This window comes from Semicossyphus pulcher, unplaced genomic scaffold (genome assembly GCF_022749685.1).
Source record: "Semicossyphus pulcher isolate SPU_LCO1_2020_fin unplaced genomic scaffold, fSemPul1.0.p SCAF_16, whole genome shotgun sequence".
NCBI lineage: Eukaryota > Metazoa > Chordata > Actinopteri > Labriformes > Labridae > Semicossyphus > Semicossyphus pulcher.
In genome coordinates this window covers 24,233,896-24,255,798 of record NW_027211670.1, presented here as the reverse complement: position 1 = coordinate 24,255,798, position 21,903 = coordinate 24,233,896, and the positions used below count along the sequence as shown (strand labels likewise).

The window sequence follows — 21,903 nt, the reverse complement described above, 5'->3', positions numbered from 1 at the left end:
CTATAGCTTCCAGTACCTGAAGCAAAAACATTATTTTTTGCCTTTATTTATAGAGAGGACAGTAGATTGTGTCGGAAACGGGGAAAGGGAGGATGGGGGATGGCAAAGGGCCGAGGGAGGGAGTCGAGCCCGGGGCCGCCATATAGAGGACTTGTAGCCTCTGTATTTGGGCCACCAATTTAACAGCTGAGCTAAACCGACGCCACGCATGGCTGATGTTTTTGGTTTTGAAACTCCATTGAAGGTTTTTGAAAAGCTCAGTTAAGTGTCGATAAAAGTGCTAAAGAAGAAGGTGCATTTTTAAAAAGTTTTTGTCTTAAAGTTTTTTGGTAGTGACAAAAATGAGCAACCAAAACTGGTCTGGCACAATTTGTCCAAAGCATCAAAGTACTGAATGATCAGCTAATTGTCTTAATCAGCGCAGTAGTTTGATCCCTTAACTACCTCTGTCACATTCATGATGAAGCCCAGGAGCCAGGTCGTCTTCCTCACACCTTAATAAACAATGGGACCCTGCAGAGCCTCCAGCAACCGGACAAAGGGCCCTTTTTGTGAATGGTGTAGCTGTGGGAACAGTAGCTCTGAGGTGTGAAACTGAGAGAAAAATAGAGTGTGACAAATGGAGAGGCAGTAAAAGTTGTTTGCTAATTAGAGACGGAGAGAGAGGAACATTGTAGGCACATTTTAAATAAGAGACTGATAATTCTCTTATCAACACTTGGAATAGTGAATTTGAGGGTCACAGCTGCAGAAAACAGCCTGACAAAAGTTGCTCCGACTCGATGCAGAGAAGCTGGATGAAAAATAAGGAGCCCTGAGGAGAATTAGTGAAGATTGGTGAGATTGAATTTGGTCTTGTATAAACATCAGTTGGGGTCAAGGAGGGAAGGTCGCTCTCCCTGCCTGCCAAGTCCATCACAAGTTCTCTTTGTTCTGTCAACTTCAATTTTCAACACTCACGTTCTCTCCCACTGCTACCATACGGCAACTCCAATCTGTCGCTGCTGGCAGCAGTCTGGAGTTCACCGCCGTCCTCGTTTAAGCGACTTCTTCTTCTATACAAGAGTTCTGTTGTCTGCGGCGTTGTTGGCGTGGAACGATGTGCTGCATGAACGTTAAACAGAAGGGTGACAATTGGAACGCATTCAGCTTGGTTTAGTTGAGTAATTGGCCGGGGATTCAGCTCAGCAAAGAGGAAAAAATGGCTCCAGCACAGGATTTAATCCCTCTATGACTACATAAAAAAGACATTTCTTTTATTTGAGTTGGTGAATGATGTGTTTGAGGACTGCATGCGTCCTGGATTTAGCGTTTGACCGACCTGTGTCCCTTTGAGATTTAAGAGATATGAGTTTAGAGAGACAGTCAAGCCTCTAAATAAGCTGTTCTTGGTCTCCCTTTTACATCAGAGTAGAAGCAATTCCTTAAAATGAAATCTGATAAGATCAGGAAGATCTGATTTTCCATGATTCATTCAGGACTATTTATTCTCTCTTTATAAGAAGCTAAACACCTTAAATAGATTAATTTGTGGCTGAATCTGGAGCGCTGAATTGTTTCATTCAGAATTTAGATAAAGCTTTGTCACCAGGTCGTATCAATGGTGAGTCAGAGAGAAGAGAAGGATGTGAGAGACGACGTCCTGCCTCCTCTCCCAGAGGATGAGCTCATGTTCTTACTGACACCGCCAAACAGCTACTCACCTTACTATAATACAATGAGTGTCCCACAGGAAATGATATGTACAAGAGATTCAAAGTATGCTTCTTCTTACCTTTTTGCCTACAGAATGTTCTATGGTTTATGTCCAAATCTGCCAGTGTATCAATATTTTGTAACATAGCTGGTTATGTTAGTGAATAATACACTCCTTTAAAATTGTGGGCTGGTGGTTTGACTTAAGCTCCAATTATACTATGTTGTAAGTTTGATGCTCTCAACACAACGAGCACATACCCAATGTGTCTTGGACCTGCAGACTATTATCAGCCATAAAAACCCTGTTAACACCTGGTATCAAGGTGCTCTCTGGTTGATCCAATCACACGTGGACAACTCTATTTATAGGTGAGAATGCACCCGAGATTAGTCATTGAATTCCTATCGCTCTGAACATATTCGGAGGTGGTTTGAAGCCCTTATGTCAACATTCTCTTGGCAATGTATTTGCAAATGTGTCCCGGGCAATAATTGAAGTAGCACTCCTCAATTGACATCCTTTGTTTAAGGGGAAGTAAACATTCATTGTTGTGCCAATGGTAACACTCCCTTTTTAAGTTGAAACTGTACGACCGATTTGAAGTGTCTGGACATTCAGAACAGGCCAAACTTTCAGAAGTCTGAAGACCTTTTCCAAGACACAATTTAAAAACAAAACAGTCCTAGGGAATGGACTGAACAAGTAGATATGGCAGTAGTTTTCTATCTATAAATTGCATCTCTTTCAAAAGAGAGGTCAAGCAAGGTCAAACACATGTAACACATTTGTGTTAAACCCACTCAAAACAAGTTACTCCAAAGGTGAAAAGTCTGACGTTTTGAAACCGGCATTGGATTATACCCCTAAATGTACCTCTAGACTAACTTGATATGTCCTCAACTGACGTTCACAGTAACTGTGGTGCCTTTACAAAACAACAATTTGCTGTAATGAGGCAGAATCTAATCAGTTGCCTTTGACAAGTTTAAGCATGCATGACCTTATCTGAATGCATCTAGAGGAGGTGTAAACAACAAGCTGGGATGACCTGAAGTGAAACTGTTTATCAATGTTTTGCCTTGTTGCTGTTTTGAGGAACTCGCCGTCTTTAACCACTGTACCTTGGCTTACTTTTGCTTTCCTTTTGTTTGGCAGAGAGAGTGCTGTTTAAAGTGTTAAAGTACTATTTGTTGTTGTATGAAATAAATAACACATCAAACAAACTCATGCAGACGGGTCTTTGCCTCAACTTGAATGACTGCAGGCAAACTCACAAACACCTAAAACCTAGCGTGCCCATATGTAATTGGAAAACATTTATATATTTACATACCTGTGAATTTGGATTAGATTATTTTATTTGTCTGACTTGTTTCAGACAAATCTAAATAAGTTACTGGATTCTGACACAATGAAAAGCATTAGGAGAAACTGGTAGCGCTACAAGGAATTTATGTGCGTGCGTCAAAAATGCTGATATATCCTCTGTGTCTCTATGGAGGATACAAAAGGTAACAGATGCTCCTTTCTTTCATTCACAGGTATGAAGAATAGGGAGCTGTTGGAGGTGTCCCATGGGCATGTTTGTCCTCTGGCCGTTCAGCCTGTGTGTCTCTGCTCTGCACACAGACGCTCTGTGAGGGAGAAGAAAGACCGTCTAAAAATAAACTGACACTTTCCACCAGCAGAAAAACCAAACCAACAAATAAAAAGACGACTAAGAAGAACTTTACCTTGTTTTGTGTCTACTACACCCTGTCAGACTCTCTCCCTTTTTGCTCCATTTCTGTTTCTCTGTCCTCATTACGGCCCGAGAGGAGGTCATGTCCCAGTCTGGGAAAGTCCTTCATTTGTATGTGGAAGTGAGGTCTGCTCCAGATCAGAACGGAGGGAAAGGGGGGTTTGGGGGAAATGAAGAAGGGATTGCCCAGGAGCATAAGGACAGTCCTGCGGAGCTCCTGTCTCAGCTAGCAAGCCAGACGACCTGCCAGACCGCCAGCAAGGCCTCCACGCCTCAACGTCTAGCCCAGGACTGCACACACAAACACGGAATATCTCCTACTAGAAACACTGTTAGCTTTCAGCTTCAGCAAGCCAGCAGCTCCCCTACAGTCAGCAAGCGTTGGAGTGCCCCCTGTGATGGAATCCGATCTCCACAAATGCCCTCTCCTGGAAAGGTATCTGTCCCTAAAACATCTCCAAACTGGCCAAGGCTGAAAGACGGAGAAGTCAGCGATGGTACGCGGTCTGTGGTCACCTTCAGTTACATTGAAAAGTCAAATGTGAAGACCATGGACAGTCCACGCAACTCTCCATGTGAGAGGAGGACCATGGAGGAAAGATCCACCCCATGTCACTTTCGTAAAAGACTCAGCGACCCGGTTTGGTTTGGGAGTCCCGATTCATCGTGCAGCTCTAGTCCCAAACTGACTTTCCGTTCCCCAGGAAGTCACCAGCAGAAGTTCTCTCCCGGCTTTCGCCAACCAGCCTTGGACCCAATAGGCAGGGCAGCTACCCAGAGGGCTGTGGAGGAGTTTGGTTCCCCTCTACTGAGGATTAAACTGGCCCATGCACTTGAGAACATCCCATCCTCACGCTACAGCCAACAACCACGATGTCAGTCCTGGGCTGGGTCTCCTGTTCAGCGTCAGAACATCAGCGTAAACCCCAAAGACCACATCAGAGACAGGAGCCAGGCTGTTTGTGGGCTGCGTAAAAATCCAGCATCAGACAAACTACCCTCCAAGTCCAGGCACTCTCCTCAGTCTAAACCTGAGGCCCAGAGCCCTCTTCATTTGTCAGGAGAGACTACAGCTGTGTCAGGCAGTCCAGCCATCAAAAGACAAGTTCACATGGCCTTTAACAGGAGCACTTCACCGCAGGGAGCGATCCTCCAACTTGGCAATAATGTAATTGAGGGCTTGAACCAGTTAAGTGACAGTAAATCTTCCTCTCCTGCTCATAGTCCTGAAGTTGCCCGCAGGCTTGCTGAGGAGGCTACCAAAGTTTCCTCTATTTTCACAGAGGCAAGAAGGTCCTCGTTGCACAATGCTTTAGGCGAGCCTGCAGGAGAATTTCACAATCCAGCAACAAATGCACAACAGTCTAAGCAAACGCTCAAGATGAACATCCCTTTAAATGACCAACAAACGCCAGCAACTGACAACACTGATTCTCACCAGCTTGAAAACTCTACCTTGCATTCACATGAAACAAACTCCCATACTAATTGTGAATCAAACCAGGTGGACTGCAATAGGAAATCCCATCATCAGAGCCCCATTATATCAGCTGCTCAGAGTTCCCCTGCCATTCCTTCACGTGTTTTCCGTCCTTCTCATCCTCCCACTGACCTCAGCTCACCTTTGAGAGATCCAAGGCTTTTCCAAGCTGAGCTTCGAGCCCCAGATACCCCCACCCTACATCGCCGTCAGCTCCCACAGTACACCAGAGAATCCTGGTCCGTTAACCCAGACAGGGGAGGAGATCTGAGTTGTTTTGAGAAAGGAGACTGCACAGAGCTTGCTCGCAGACTCTTTATAAATCAGAGTGTTGAGGAGGCGCCAGTTAGCTGGACAACCAGACAACAGTGGGGGAATCAGGGGGAGAACAGCCCCAATCCAAGCCCTGAGCCTGGATCTGGGTCAGTCAATAATCAAACCACTGAGCGCCCTTCCAGTCACCGTCGCAGGCCGCTGAGTCCCACGGCCCAGCAGAAACGGGCCGAGCAGAGGAGGAGGGAGATCCTGCTCCTTGGACCAGTGGCTCTGGACTCTCCAGATGAGGATGAGGGCTGTGATGACGAGGCTGAGGGCGATGAGGTGGAGGGATTTCAGGCAGGGCAGCAGCCGGACTTGCAGAGAGTAGAGGAGCCTCCAGAGGCGGAGCAAAATGGAGCGATGGGAGGGTCTTCTTCACGGAGCTCCAGTGGGGTGACCGGCAGCTTGGGTGACCGGGACTGTGTGTCCCCAGAGTCCAGTCAGTCCAGTCACCAGAGCAATGAAACCGGGGCAGCCACCTCAGGAATACAGGTAAAGAAATAGTTGCTACAGGTCTTTACTGGTCTTATATTACAAGGGGGTAGTTAGCTTAGCTTAGCATCAAAACTGGAAGTTGGAGGAAATAGCTGGATAGGACATTTTAGGAGACAATTAGCTTAGCATAGCATTTAGAATGGAAACAAGGGGAAGCATCTAGCCTGGCATGCATCCCAGTGAACATCAAGTAAGTTACAAGAAAGTTGTAAAAAGATGGATTTTTAACTTTCGAGGGAGCCAGGCTAGCAGTTTATATCCTGCTCCAGTCTTTATGCTAAGCTAACTAACTACTTCCTTGCTCTAGCTTTGTATTAACAGACTTGAGAGTGGCATGACTCTCAAGTCTGTTGCCATTGCTTTCTTACCAAGATACTGATGACAAAATCAATACCAAATTCATGTCAATTCACCATCGGTTTAGAGCCAGGCGGTGATTAGCTTAGCTTAGCATAAGACGAGGGGATACCAGTTGGCCAGGCATGAAACTCCCTGAAACTTAAATGAAAAGATATGTTTTTGTTTTTTTTTACTTTTGAGAGCAAAGCTAGAAGTGCCCTCTTCTTCTTGTGCTAAGCTAATCACCTTTTGCTCTAGCTCCATACTTACCTCACAGACATGAGATTGGTATTGATCTCATGTACTTCTCTGCAAAAATGGGAGTCTGCACATTCCCCAATAAAGTCTAAACACTATTCCTTTAATGCTGCACTGCAGAGCTAGCCCCTGATTAGTCTGTGTGTGTGTTTTTCAGACGGACAGTGGCTGTGCGGTGCCCGTGCCCTCCCTCCATTGCCAGAGGATCGCCCGTGCCAAGTGGGAGTTTTTGTTCGGGACCCCTGCTGAGGAGGCTGCCAGCAGGGGGGAGAAAAGTGAGAGCATGTCCACCCCAATTTCATCTAGTTACAGCTCTTCAGCTTTCATCTCACACCAGAGTGGATTTCTTTATTCCTTTTCTTCATAAGGGAATATGTCAGTGAGATCTAGAGGAAATAGAAGCCGGTTGAGTTGTACTGCAGTCTGTCAGTGTATGTCATTTAGCGTTAACGCATACAGATGTAATATGTCATTCTTTGTCTCTGCTGTATCTTATTCCTCTGTGCTACAGATCTCCATTGTACAAACTGTGTAGTTTATTTTGGCTCAGTAACACATACATCATCCTGCTGCCCCAAATATCCACTAGACCAGCTAATGTGTATGTATCCGCTACTGAAAACAGTCCCACACAAAAGGTTTGAGAAATCTTTTCTGAAAACTACAATGCCCTGCTGCTAAAGGAAATTATTTAGCCTTTTTTTTATTGTATTATTGTGTTTTGTTTTATGGGATATTTTTGAAAACAAACTAGAAGCCCAATTTGAATATAGACACACACACACACACTCACACAATCCTGCAGGGCAGAGGGTTAAAGGTAACTGAGGAAAATGTATCTTTACCATGTGTCAAAGCTTATTGCACTACATATCATCTATACTATATAGTTGTTAAATACAACCAGAATGGGAGCAAAACACAACATATTTTTCAGTCCTCTCTTAATTCTTTCCGGAGCTGTATATCCGTTTTGCTTGCAGATTTGCATCATCAACTCTGGACTGTTTGCCGTGGTGACTTTCTGCAAATGCCTGTCTAGTTTTTATAGTCAGAAAGGGTTTTGCAGATTACACATCATAGATACAGTGATTTAAAAGAAAAGTAGAAATGAAGTATGACATATTCAAGAAGAACTTTCTGATTAAAGAAACAAGATGACATCTTTCATAACTTTCATAACAATTAGAGCAATTAATGACCTAAATATGCTTTTAGTTTGCCTTTACAGTCGGGAATACCAATCACGTTTTGAGGTTTCTATTGCTCTCTCTCCATCTGCAGATTTATTGGAAACGTCCACAGCTCCTCCCAGTGGCAACTCCAGTGAGTCTCCTACCCCGACTCCCCCCACCTCCCTGCCTCTGCTCTCTGCCAATCACGAGGTGCAGCATGTGGAGGTCGAGCTGGTGACCCCTCCACCTGCTGTCATTGGGACGTCGCCCAAAACCGGTATAATTCGCCGCACCCTAAAGTACTCAGAAACCGACCTGGACGCTGTTCCTCTGCGCTGCTACAGAGAGACGGACATCGACGAGGTGCTGCTGGCCGAGCAGGAAGACGCTGACTCTGCGTTTGGGAGTAACCGCAGCGTGCAGGGCACCTCAGGGACAGGCAGCAGCCCTCTGGGGGGTCTGGCTTATGGGAGGACAGGTGGGGAGGGGGTAGAGGAGAGAAGAGAGGGAGGGGAGGAGGATGAAGAGGAAGATGAGGAGGATGAAGAAGATGAGGAAGAAATGGTGAGCTGGGCCAGTGTGAGGATGCAAGGAGACAACAGGAAGCAGCAGTTTGCAGCTCAGGAGGAGCCGGAGGTGTTTGGTCACCTTCTGAAGAGGTGAACATGAAGCATACACACACAGTCACACATACACCTGAAGCCGAATATAGAACATGAAACACTGACATAGCCTCTGGTTTGGGGGGTGACATCAGAGTGGTTATACAGTCTGTGCTGAAAACACATAAGTTCACAAACACTCTGGTGAGGCAGGATTTTCCCCTGACCTACATTCTGATCTCACTCAGAACCTATTTATTAAGTAGATCATAAACAGGTTTGGTGGCATTTCTGCATGAATTAGTCACAACTCTCCAACAGCATCACATCCTGGCATAAACAAACTTAATAACAATAATAGCTTGGGTGTCTTTTTATAGATGTTTCCTTTGTTAACACACATTAATTATTAGCCAGCTGTGTTGCAGTGTTTCTAAAACCTCCCTCTCTTTTCAGACCGATGGAAACGTTTTTTGACAACCACCACCCGGCCCTGAAATCCCCCATCCTGGTCTCCGGTCCTCGTTTGGCTGCCGAGGACACTTTCAGCCGCCACTTTGAGAGCATCATGGAGTCTCACCGAGCCAAAGGCACCTCCTACAACAGCCTGGACAGCGAGGAGCTGCTCACCTCCAGCACTCAAACAGTCTTAACCTTTGACCTGCCCACACTAACCCCGGCCATCCACGCTCCGGTTTGCCAGAGCGCCAGGCAGATCGTGCAGCTCAGCTTCGCCCCGCTGGCACACGATGAGAGGCCGAGTCTGTCTGATTCTATCTTTACCGTGACCGGGGACTCGGACGCCACCAGAGCGCCGTCCAGTGAGAGGCTGAGCAGCGGATCAGACGACACGCCGCGCAGAGGACAGGAGTGTGCACAACTCGGGAGCAGCTGGTACAGCAACCTGTCTTTCTCTTTACCAAGGTGAGTTGGCAGCACACCATGTAGTCATAAGGAATTTTACTGCCAGAAACTCGAGCATGACGGGCGTTGAAGTGAAAAAAAACATCCAAACAAACAATCTATCAACACAACATCGACATATAAAGTTCTTTTGGTGAATACGTTAGCACACATATGCTAATATACACATCTGCAGACACATTAGCTTCCATCCACTTCTCAGTAAGTTTATTATTTACTCTGTTTATGGTCTCCACCATCTCCTGAGGGAAATCTCATTTTGCTGCCTCACACTTCAATTGGAGCAAATCTCTGCAGGCAGCTTCCAGAATCAGGTGGTAGAACTGAATCAGAAAGACTGGAGGCTGTTAATGCAGATTGTTTCAGAACGACAAGTTTAACAATAACTTATGGATGTCATAAAACTTTATGTTTGCCTGCTCTTCGCAGAAAACAAGATTGCATTTTGAGGATATTGTATGAAGTCTGTTGAAGAATGTTAAACTGTCTAGAAAAGAGAAGCTGAAAGTGTTGACATCAGATATGCAGATGACCTTTGCTTTGGTGATTCAGTATGAATCTGGGTCATGTTTGATGTTGCATATCATTTTCTCCCTTTAATCTGTTGATCTTCACTCTATCCCTTCATACAGCAAGTGCAAGATCAGTATCGTTATTCAAGTATATGAGTATACAGTCATCATATCATTTACACATCTCTTCTCTCTCTCTGTCATGTTTATAACAAGTAGAGTGTTCAGATATGTTTGTTTGGCTTTTTACTCAAAGAAAGAGCCCAGAATTGAGACTTGTCTCTTATCAGCCTATTTCCTTTAAAAAAACAGACTTTTAAGGTTTAATTCTGTAATAAGGCAGTCGTGTTGCCTCCTGTCTAAGTTCAGATTCCTGTTAATGGACTGTTGTCAGTCTCCAGAGCGCTCCTGTCTGTGTCGTTCTCCTTGTGCAGTGCTGCAGTGCTATTCTGGAGCCCAGCGGCTCAGAGTGAAGGTCGCTACAAGGCTGCATGTGGTCCCTCTGCTGTGTGCCAGACAGCCTGAGTGTGTGTGTGTGTGTGTGTGTGTGTGTGTGTGTAATATCTGAATCCATCTGTGCATATTCCCTAATCGGTGTGTGTTTGAGTGTGTGCATGCACCTGTATCTGTAGGTAATTTTGGATGGTTGTGCACTTGATGTGCATACTTTGTGTGTGTGTGTGCGTGTGTGTGTGTGTGAGAGAGGTCCAGGCATGTTAGACAGAAGCAGATGGCTGCTGCAGAGACTCACCTTGACTGTTTGACTCCTAAAGACTTTATGTTAACTCCTTACAGACTCCCACCTGCACTGTCAGACAGTATTACATCCTAAACCTTGTCTTCATGTTGTAAATGTGGACTATATTTCTTCAGAGTAAGACGGTAGCTGTCTTATTCTATTCTTTTATCGTCCATCGTCTGTACTGCAAGATAAAATATGTGACGGACTCAATCGATGGCAGAGATCTGGGACAGCAGTGTGTCTGTGTCTGCTGTCATGTGGAAACGACTGCTACAGAGCGTCTTCTTCTGTGCGGCGGTGAGGTACACCGGCTCTATGAATGTCAGACTAACGCACTGTGACAGCACTGCAGAGGTAGAGTGACTGCATGGGTAGGTCACCTTGTTGCTTTGACCACTAGGTGGCAGAAGAGGGCAGCAATCATGGTGCTGAGTGACTACTGATAAAAGTGAGTGTGATGCAGGTTGATAAGGTCGAGCAGCAGGAACGGAGGTTTGTCTTTGTAGGGTCGACATGAGTAAATATCAGGGAGGCAAACCCAGAAGTGTCAGATCTCCCCTCCTCTTCTCGTAAGTAGAAATGCAGATGAAAGTCTCTCATCGAAGTCGGAGGACTGATTCCACTTGTTTACTGTAGTAAAAGTGCAAACATGCGGGTTTTAAAAATGTCCTCAGAATATAAAACTCAACATCACCTCTGAAGGACATTTCTACTGGCTGTCTCTGTGCAAAGCTCACGTCATGTTTGAGAGGCTAATAAACTTTCATCATTCTAACTTCAAATAGATTAAAAACTTTATACTGAAAATAACAAACATTAACTTCTCTGAATCGGCTCGACTTTGTCAGACATGTTTGCTGGCTCACTTTAATCTAAGTTCTCCCCGGCCACAGAAATCCGTCTCTTGTCTGTTGCATGTGATATGCAATGATTTATACATCAAGGAATCATCTTTTCTTTGTGTTATTGTCCATTTAAGGTGAAATCGCTCTTGTTGTTGAAAGGTGGCGCACAGTGAAGCAAAATAGAGATCAGTGATTCCCCTAAAAGGCATTAAAGATGAAGCAGTTGCTGTTATGTTGACTTAAACTACAATGTCATTATGATTTGTGATATTAAAGGGAATGATCATTTTTACATCATTATTCTCATTGTCATTGAAAAACATTAAAATGATTAAGGTGTGTTTTTTGTGGGGATCTGAACCAAACGAAGATATGTGATTGATTCGTCTGTGTATGATGCGACCGGAACATCTCTGCAGCAGATTCAAATTAAAATAATAAATATAACAAAGGTTGTGCCGCTTGTGATTTGAAAATTGCAGTTGGCCATATTGCAATTTCGATAAAATTTCGATTTATTGTTCAGCCCTGGAGAAAAGTACAGAAAATTGTGTGTAAAAAGAAGGCGGTAAAAATAAAAAGTTGTCAGAAATAAATATACTCAAGTACAGATATCTAAAATCTCTTCTCGACTAAATGGAGTTGTTACGGCTGTATGTGTTCCCTGCACTGTTTGTCCCTTTTGCCTTTCTGTTGTGTCTTCCTAGCTCTGACTTCCCAGCTCTTCCCTGCTGATTGCACAATGAGGTTCACCTGGTCTTGGATGCTTTAAAGCCCCAGACATGGCATCTGAAGAGGGAGACTTTTGGAGTGGGAACGTCGGTGGTTCTGCCTCAGACTGGGATTTTGTGTTGTTGTGTTCTCGTTGCTTTTGTTGGCCTTCAGTTCATAATTTGGTTGTTTAATTGTCATTTAATAAATCCCATGTATTTGAGTGTCTTAAAGTCGAGACGAAACGGCATTTCGAGAGTATCTAGCTTCGGTATCGTGACGTATTTCCGAGTGAAACAGGACGTGCAGGCGGGACATATCAGCAGAGGGATTTGATTTGATCGTTGAGAAGTGGGCGTAGACAGACGTTCTCCACAGCGCAGTAGCTAGCTAACTGACCGAGTGTTCTTGGTGCTCTGCGGCTAAATGTTGCAGATTGATTGGTTGAAATTGTTTGGTGCTAACTTACGTCAGCATGCATGAAATTTAGTTTTACAGGAGGAAAAATGATCGGATTTTGATATAAGAATATGAAGAAATTGATTTTCTGTATTTCTTTGGCCTATATTGTCAAATAGATGCACAATATGACCGGGGATGTGATCGAAAAGGATTAAAATGACATTTCTCATTTCAACTCGACTTTAAGGTGTTCACATGGTTATATTTGGGTCAATTGTGTATAGTTGTTTGCCCCTTAGGGCTGCCTTAGGTTGGGGCGTAACAAGAGTATTTAGACTTTGTTTCGTCCCCATCGTGACAACAGACTTTATATAAATCTAAAAATATATTAAGCCTTTATTAGATAGGACAGTGAAGATGGACAGGAAATGTCTGGAGGAGAGAGTGGGGTTAGACATGCATCAAAGGGCAGCAAGTTGGAGTCAGCTTTGCCTCTGCACATGGAGCACCTGCTCCACCAACTGAGCTAAACCAGCACCCAAAACATCAGACTGGGGACAGCCTGGAGATATCTGTATAAACAGCCTGGTCGATTGTCCCAAATTGGTAAAAAGCAGATTTTTGTATCAGTGGTTACGGCTAGCGTTTGGGTAAGTCTCCAGGAAATTAATGCAAGTCAGTGTAAATGCTTAGAAATTTAAAAATCAAGTCATGAAAAGCAGTCGAGTCTCAAGTTTCAGCTGTAAATGCAAAGAAATCCTCTCTGAAAGGTTAGAAACAGCACAGCAGCCTCACTCTGCTCTCTCTTTTCTCCTTTCTGTGTGTCTTTAAACACAAACTCGCTTTGTTTTCTCTCCACTTCCTGATAAAAACTCTTTCTATGAGAACCAAATCACACTGGACTCGCTCAGGTAAATGTTTGCTCTGCACTGATCTTATCACAGCTTTATAACCGGCCCGGCTCTGGCAGCTCTGGAGCTGAGGAATCCAGGAGCGAGACGACGAGACAAATATTTCTGAAGGCTTGTCCATACTTTGATAAAAGTTGGAATTTCAGCCCCCTCCTCCTCCTCCTCTTCCCCCTCCCCTTTCCCTCGCATCACCCTTTTCAGATGGTCTGTACCATTAGACAGTGGCTCATTGTGCAGGGCTGCCCAGTGGACTGAGAAGGGGTTCAATTATGCGGGGGATACCGTTAAAGCAGAGGCTGACATCGGTAGATTCTCCCAGGACCTCTCGGTATTGTGCTGGCTCTTCACGAGACAATGCAAACAGGTGGCCGAGCCTAAACCAGAGTGATTACGAACACTCCTGCAGGCCCTGATGAAGCGTGTGCTGTAAACAGACTCCGCAGTGGCCTCAGACGCTGACAAAAGGCCACCTATTTATTCCCCGGGGCAGTTATGGTTGTAGAGGAAACAGTTTAGTGGCACACACCCAAAAGCTGTGAGGTTACACCGGACACCTCCTATCTTTGTTTTCTCCGAAGGTGAGACCAGGAACAAGGTAGGCGAGAATTTGTGCAACACCCAAAAGATGGGCAAACCAAGTGTGTGTAATTGGAGATGCAAAGAGGAGGAGGGGGAATAAAATGAGGAAGGGAGGGGGATTCTAAGGCAATAGACAAGCCAAGTTTCATGCCATGCTTCGAATCCAAGGTCAGTGGGGGACAGTGAGCGTTTACACAGTGGAACAGGGAGGGAGAAAGAGGGAGAGAGAGAGGGAGGGAGGAGTGAAAAGAGGGAACAGAAACAACAGCAAACAGACTCAGAGGGGAAAAGATAGAGAAGCAGAGGCAAAGCAGGACAAACAGCTCTTTTACTTTGGGGGGAAGGAAGCTCGCTGTGAAGATCGAATGACAGCAAACACAGAGGGAGAGTGAGAACGAAGGACCTCATGAGGTCTCACACTCGAGGCAGACCAAGCGGAGGAATGTCGGGCCTCTTCGGAGCAGCTTCAGGTGTTCCTCTGTGTTAGCTCCCATGCTCTGGGCTGCATGGTGATGCGTTCAGGTAGCGAGGCAAGGAGGAGAGGAGGGGGGAGTCGGGGGAGCGGTGTGAGGCGAGGTGCCGGTCAGGGGACGGCAACGAGGGCTCAGTCTGTCTTCTGCTGTAACAGTTCGTCTGCAGGCGGAGAGGAGAGGCATTTGTCGATGAGGCGGTCTTGTCACAGGTACGTCCCCTCCCAGGAAGCTGCCTCACCTGTCCGTCATGTCTACCACAGGATTTGAATGTCATATTGGCCAAGAGGAGAATTCAAATGGGCCTTTTTTGGATGTCAGGAGTCGTGCAGACTGAGTTTATTTGCACATCTGCTTACTTTACATTTATACCACCACTGAAAGATGCAGAGTATATTTCATACTGGAGAGCAGCTGTGTTCCCTCTGCCTTTAATGTAATGTTTGTAATGTTAACTGCATGGCTCTGGGATGGCAATGCTGGTTTGTTTTTGCACCTTTCAAGACAGAAATTTCTCGACAGCTATTTCATGGATTCCCATAAACTTGTATAGAGGCGTTCATGTTCCCCAGAGGAGCCCAGTGGCTGTGGTGATGTGACTTTTAGTGCCTCCACAAATTCTTGTGTTCTGCAATATCTCGGCAGTAATTGTATATACTGGAATGAAATTAGCTGCAGGTTCCCAGAAGATGATTTCTAATGTACTTCAGTGTCCTCCTGACGTTTCCGTCCGGCACCACCAGCAGATTATCAAAGAGATTATCACTATAAGTATGCAAATTTAGCACTAAAGTCGAGTACTTGAGTTAATGTACTTAGTTTCACACCAGAATGTTAGTGTCATTGTTAGCATGTTAGCATGTTAGCTCAAATCCCTGCTGATCCCAGTGTCCGGCTGTAGACTCTTCTGTGTTTATTCAGAACTTAGTGAAACTAAAGTTGACCACTGAGCCCTTGTAACTTTCTTACAGTGTCCGCCTGTGTTATTAATTACTGTTTGCTCTGGTGTGATTTCGTCTGACTCAGTTACAGTACGAAGATGTCTAAGTGTGGGAATCAGAGCCCTGTGGGTTTTCTTGGCTTGTCCCTCACGCTGAGAAATCCAAATGAGAGCTCGGCTTGCTCAGGAAGTGTTGTCTTGCTTTTTTGAATACAGCTCTCAGCTGTTGGACTGTCATTGTTTTCTCTGGCCGGGTGGCGTGACTGGAATGATCACACAGCTCTCGACAGCAGCGACAAATGTCAGCATCATGTCGAATTTTAAGTAACTGAACTTAGAGACCTCGTTTCTGTCATCCTTCTTACAGGAGCCAGAAAAGTGCCTCTCTTTTAGCTCACAGTGACATAACACGCTTAAATCATTATCGCCGAATAATTCAGATGTAATAAGTTTTGCACTTCTGAACTGGCTAATGCTCTGAAGGGGCTTAATTAGGAGGTGATAACGAGAGAGAGAGGAAGGCTGGCGAAAGAGGAGGTTTGGAATGCAGTTATTAGAGTGTGTAATCCTGCCAAATGTTTGAATATAAAATGGTTTGCAAACTTTCTGTTCTACTTGATACTGAATTAATGCAAAATACTGGCTTTGTTTACTACTGCAAATGTGTGCTCATTCATTTTCTGCTCTCTCTATCATCATTATACCTCTTCTAACCATTCATGAAGTATGTTCTGTATGAACAGATATTTGTCTTTCTTTTGAGCTACTTTCTCCTGATCTGCCTCGCTGATTTTAACCCCCCTTATGTATTTTAGTGTTCTTGTCTTAAAACACCAAGTACAGCCTGAAACTCTGATGTGAGATCACTGCTGCACAGATCAGATATTTGCATTTTTAAATTATTGATATCTTTGAGGCATTAGTTTTATTATTATATCACCATCATTCTTTGTTCCTCCTCTTATCCCCTCCTCTCTTTCCTTTTCAATTATTTACCAGCCTACGCCAGTCGTTCCAGTTTCCACTCCTGCAGCTCAAAATGTTAATTTCCCATCTCTCTCTTCCTTAAGATATCATTTTCTGTCCGTCTATTAATGTCTGATTTTATTAACTCAATATCTCTTCCCTCTCCTCAACCTCTGACCCCTCCTCCTGGCACTCTCAGCAGGGACAAGGCTCGCCTGGCGACAGATTCGGAGCTGGACCAGGACCTCAGTGACCGGCTGGGTCTGGGCAGCAGTGAAACCCTCACCAACGGCAGTAACCGGGCAGACGTGGCAGCTGCTAAACGCCTGGCCAAACGCCTCTTTAACTTGGATGGCTTCAGGAAGTCGGATGTGGCTCGACATCTCAGCAAGAAGTGAGCTACCGGAGAGTAATTGTGTTGTTGCTAAGCTTTAAATATCTCAAACTCTTAAGTGTGCTTTCTGGGTAGCGTTCAAGCACACCTGTTGTAATCCTGCATGTGTAATAATAATATTCTGTTTATTCTTCTCATAGCTGCTTTAACAAACACACAGGCAAACCACCAACAACACCTAAGCAATCACCCTTAAAGGGCCAGTTCGCAGATTTTCAACCTCAGTCCTATCATGCTATTATGGGGAGCTAATGCCATTATGGTCGGGAAAAAAATGCATTTTCGCTCTGTGCCTTTGGAGGACGCTTTCCGCTTCTCCAATGGGCCCTGGAAAACCTCCGCCACACTAACCAGGGCGCTCGCTAAACTACACTTCCTCAATCCAGGACGCCCGCCTACGATGACATGTCTCGTTCAAAATCATCAGCGTTGAAATGTAGACTGCAGACTGAAGATTTTTTAGACGATCCACCGGTATATTCTCGTCATGTTTAGATTCTGTGCCCGCTCTGAGCCGTTGCCTGCAGCAAAAACAGTTGTATTTCACTCCAGCGTCTCTCGCTGGGCCGTTCCTTTCAGAGAGAGGGGCGCAATGCACGCTGGGTGTTGTAGGAATGTAGAATGGGCGAAACCACAAGCTGTTTGTACAACTTTCTCCACAGCTATGGCACCAATTTCAAGTATGATTGCTTATGTCGATTACAGAGAACACCAGCTTTGACTGAGTGGCTTTTTCCAGGGGCGGCTAAACTAGCAGGCCTTGCTAGCTTAAGTGGTCCACAACCACTCATAAAAGTCTGCAACATCTGAAACATAACAAAACTTAGGAACACCTTTACAACTGAATTCAAACCCAGTTCACTACCTTGTTACTGCAAACAATTAGCTACTAGCAACTGTTTTCAACAACTAAACAACTAGTCAGAAATCCGCACCTGTGGCCGTAGCAGTAACCCCAGACGCACCTTTAAATGTGCTAGCAACCACTGCTAACAATAACTTAGCATACAACTAGCCTACAATCGTAGCACTTGAAACTAATTAGCATCTATTTAGCATCCAATGGCTACACGCTGGGCTAGTAGCAATGTCATAACAGGTTGCAAAACGCATTAGGAGACAGTTTGTGAATGTACACATGTAGAAGCTATGAACAAACTCCTGAAACACTCATTTGTTAATAACAGTTCTACAATGTGGACTTGCTCTTCTTATACATGTACTCTGACTTCTAATACCTAAACTTGCAATACCAGTACAGCTAATACATACAAACACTGAAAGCTAACATGTTTCGAACCCTAAAACAGTGGTATTGCATATCATCAAAAGAAGCTCCTTTCGACTGCATCTTATGTTTATTTAATGAATGAAAATCTACTAGTGCACTTCAGTTTCCTGTACGTTTACTGTACACCGCTCTGCTCTCTGCCTCCAAAGTGCTGCGTGTCAGTAGATCTGCATTCCTCCAGAGCTGTGCCGCTCGATCAGCCGTTAGTCTGTCAGCCGCCTGCTCGTGCTGATGAGAAAGAATTTAGGATTAAAGGGCTTCCTCACTTTCTGACAGATGCACCCCGTGAATCTTCTCCCTTTTTTTTTTCTGGCCTCCGGTCTGCTTCTCCAGCTGACTGTGTCGGCACTCTCTGACTGACTGATTGACAGATCAAACTGAGGCCATTCACAGAACCGAGGAAGCTGGAGCGTCAACGTTTTGTGCTTTTACAGTCACTGGAGGGTTTTTGTGCTTTTTTTTCATCTTATTATTTTTTGTTTCCCTCCTTATATTTAATTTATATGTTTGTGTCTGTCCACAGCAATGACTTCAGCCGTATGGTGGCAGAAGAGTATCTGAGTTTCTTCAACTTCACAGGCCTCGCTGTGGACCAGGCACTGAGGTGAGATTTCTAAATACAAATCATTACAGAACACATTCTCCTATTTCAAGCCTGTAAAATAGTCCTGCCTGTTTGTTTACAATATTTGCATTATCATAATTGCAGTAAGTAGTGGAAACAGTGCTGTTAAACAGTGCTCTCTAGAGGGCAGCTTTGGACTTACATTTAGAAAAGACAGTTTGTACAGTTTGTACAGAAGTAATCTCAGGCACTCAGTGAGTATTCTTTAAGAGAAGTTAATGTTTAATTACTTTTGTTTTACTTGTATTATATTTATTTACACTATAGTAACACATATTTTCAATTCACTTTCAAGATAAAGAACTTTAACATTAAAATATATATCTGTTGTGTTCTTTAGTTTGTGTTTTTAGATTAATTGTTTCTGCAAAATATTTATAGGCAAGCTCATTTATTATAAAGCACCATTCAGACATACAGCAATTCAAAGTGCTTCACACGGAGCATTAAGAGCTTTAAATGAAATATGACATGAGGCAAAAATAACATAATTAAAATACAAAATATATTAAAATATAAGATCAGGTCCGGTCAGTAAATAAAGTCTACTTTCTTTTGAATTATAACTCGTCAGTTATAATTTTTCTTTGTTTCTAGAATTCCCAGAATTCTTTTCTCTTGGGTCATATTATAACTGCAGGTCCACGATTCATTCTGACGTTCAACAATCATCTTCACAGAAGACACTCAACACCATGAAGACTACAAAACAAAATTAAATTAACATTCAAACAAACACTGTGACTCTTCTTTTCTCACCAATAAAGTTAAACAGTAAATTAACAAGTTAAATAAAAGTTAACGTGTTCGCCTGGTAGACCAACAGAAAAGCAAAACAAGTTGCCGCTTCCACCCGCCACTTCTCTCTCTCCCTCTCTGACACTGCACCTGGTCTGCGTGCAGCATGGTCACGTGACCAACGACAAAACTTTATTAACCAGGAGGAACACAACAAAGGAAATAGCCTAATATAATACCTCTGACATGACAAAATGACCGAAACAACTGTGAAATTAGATTCTTCACGACTGCAACAAATAATCATTAAAGAGGAAAGAGGTAAGCTTAGTAACCCTCTTCGTTGTCATGGCAACGTGTGAGGTTGGAGCAGCGTCTGCCGTAATGAAGAAATACTAGAATATAAAAGTAAATAAAAGTCACATAAAAGTAGTGAATCACTTATTCTACAATATGAAAAATACTCCACTACAAGTCAATTTCCTGCGTTAAAAATAAACATACGTCAAATTAATCAGAAGTCAGAGTACTGATTATGCAGACTCCTGTCACACATTTATATTACTCAGTGCATGGATGATTCCAGTGCATTGTCTGAACTGATGCATTTATTTTAATGTTTTTTACTATTTTATATCTCTGTAGTTTATATTGCAAGAATGCATTACATTTTATAAGTTCCAAGTAGCGAGTACACCTTTCAGATGTAGTTATAAGAACTGTATTTCCCTCTGACATGTAGTGAAGCCTGAATCAGAATCGGTGTATTAAACCCCCAAATGTGTACTTGAATGCCACACTTTAATACATGATACTTTCCGTCTCTTGCAGCTAATTACCTTTGATTACATAAAAATTTTAATCAGTTATGTTTATTCAACACAGCCAGACTGTTATGACAGAGTTATGTAATTACAAATAAAAACATCTTAATGAGAACAGAGAGATCACGCAGTAATCCAACACTTCTAATTGATTTCTTATTAGCTGTTTTTTCAATATCTCTGTGTGTACTCATTTCTCCAGTGGACCATGAAGTGAGTTTGATATTAAAGCCGGTCGTCTTTAACACAAAGTGTATGATTGTCGTCGTGTTTGTGTCTGCAGGACTTTCCTCAGGCAGTTTGCCCTGATGGGCGAGACTCAGGAGAGGGAGCGGGTGCTGTCACACTTCTCTAAGCGTTATTTGGACTGTAACCCACGAGTCATACCATCGGAGGGTGAGTGTTTCGAGTGTTTCTGAGCAACAGCAATGAAAAGCTGAGAAATCAATATCCTTTCATGACTGTTTAATACACTGAGCCATCCTTAAAGCAGCTACAATAGATTACAGTACATTAGCATTCATAAGTTTCATGGGCAACCTCGAAACAGGTCTTCATTTTCTAATCCAGCCTGTGTTGTGTCATAACAGCAGTGCTAGGCTAGTAAAAGCTAACTGCATTCATGAAAACAACATTGTCTTAATTTAAGTTTTGCTTAATTTTATCAACATAATTTAATACCGATACTAGTGGAAGATAACATATGTTGACATGCATTGCCTTTGAGTTTTATTTCTAGGTGAGAATGTCTCATTTTGCAGCCCACGCTAACTCTAACTCACCGTTTCACCCTGTAGATGCCGTTCACACCCTCACCTGTGCCCTCATGCTGCTGAACACGGATCTACACGGTCAAGTAAGTAATAACTATGAACATAATGTGTGTAAAAGAAAGTCTACTCTACATGACATGAGCAGGTGTTACAGACCGGCATCAATTAGTCAGATAAAAGTAATGAATGAATTTTAAAGAGCTGGTTTCTCCTCAGAAGACCTTTGATTAACTTTTATAAGACTCTAAGACTTGGCCTGATAACCAGCTGATCTGTGGGTCTGCAGGTCTGACTGCTGAGCTTCTCTCACCATCATTAATCTCCTTCTTCTGTAGTCAGAGCCTGCTTTTGTCCGCTCGCCTCAGTGATAGAACAGCTCTCTCACCATCCTCATCAGTATTATCACAGTGACAGGCTGTGACAGGCTTATTTATTTATTTATTTATTTTTAAATTTATTCTTTTGGCCTTTTATGCCTTTATTCAGAGAGAGAGGACAGTGGATAGTATCGGAAACAGGGAAGGAGAGAGTGGGACGACACACGGCAAATAGCCGAGGGTGGGAGTCAAGCCTTTGGCAGCTGCATCGAGGACGGTAGCATTTACATATAGAACGCGCAATTTAACCTCTTCTTTTTTTAAAGATTATTGTTTTGCCTTCGTTAGATAGGACAGCTGAAGAGAGACAGGAAATATTGGGAGATGTGAGTGGGTATTGACGTGTGGCAAAGGGCAGAGGGCAGGAGTCCAGCCGGCGTCCACCGCGTCGAGGACCGTAGCTTCTGTGTATGGGCTGCCTGCTGCACCCACTGAGCTAAACCAAACTGTTATTTAAAATTTATTATTCCAGTAATCGTGTCTAAAAGCTCATTGAAATATTCTGCTGTAATGAGCCTAGTATGACATTTTTGTATTGCTTGTTTTGAACAATAAGCATAGAGGGAAAATTAGAAAAAGTAGGTAGCTGGGAGCAGCAGCACCCCGACTGTCAGGGAACTTTAAACTGAATTATAAAAATAATTAAAATATAAAAACCGATATAATACAAAGTATGTACAATAAGGGAATGAAAGAGATGAACAGATGTAATTCTAGATGGTAAAAGGCCTCAATGTTCTGGGTATCATTTAAAAATGATCGATAACTTTGC

At 43.6% G+C, this 21,903-nt stretch overlaps 1 protein-coding gene across 2 annotated transcripts in view; it reads left to right on the top strand.

The window, feature by feature from the left end:
* LOC138594032 (PH and SEC7 domain-containing protein 1-like) overlaps nucleotides 1-21,903 on the top strand; it is a 71,160-nt gene that overhangs the window by 6,960 nt on the left and 42,297 nt on the right. The window contains exons 2-9 of one of the 2 annotated variants that reach the window (XM_069665123.1): nucleotides 3,241-5,730; nucleotides 6,488-6,605; nucleotides 7,615-8,164; nucleotides 8,564-9,031; nucleotides 16,309-16,503; nucleotides 18,318-18,398; nucleotides 20,265-20,377; nucleotides 20,779-20,837. In XM_069665123.1, the coding sequence (XP_069521224.1) occupies nucleotides 3,523-5,730; nucleotides 6,488-6,605; nucleotides 7,615-8,164; nucleotides 8,564-9,031; nucleotides 16,309-16,503; nucleotides 18,318-18,398; nucleotides 20,265-20,377; nucleotides 20,779-20,837 (3,792 nt within the window). In that variant the 5' untranslated portion in view covers nucleotides 3,241-3,522. Of the gene's footprint in view, nucleotides 1-3,240; nucleotides 5,731-6,487; nucleotides 6,606-7,614; nucleotides 8,165-8,563; nucleotides 9,032-14,341; nucleotides 14,416-16,308; nucleotides 16,504-18,317; nucleotides 18,399-20,264; nucleotides 20,378-20,778; nucleotides 20,838-21,903 lie in introns of those variants that run through there. The other variant, XM_069665124.1, reaches the window with a different exon arrangement.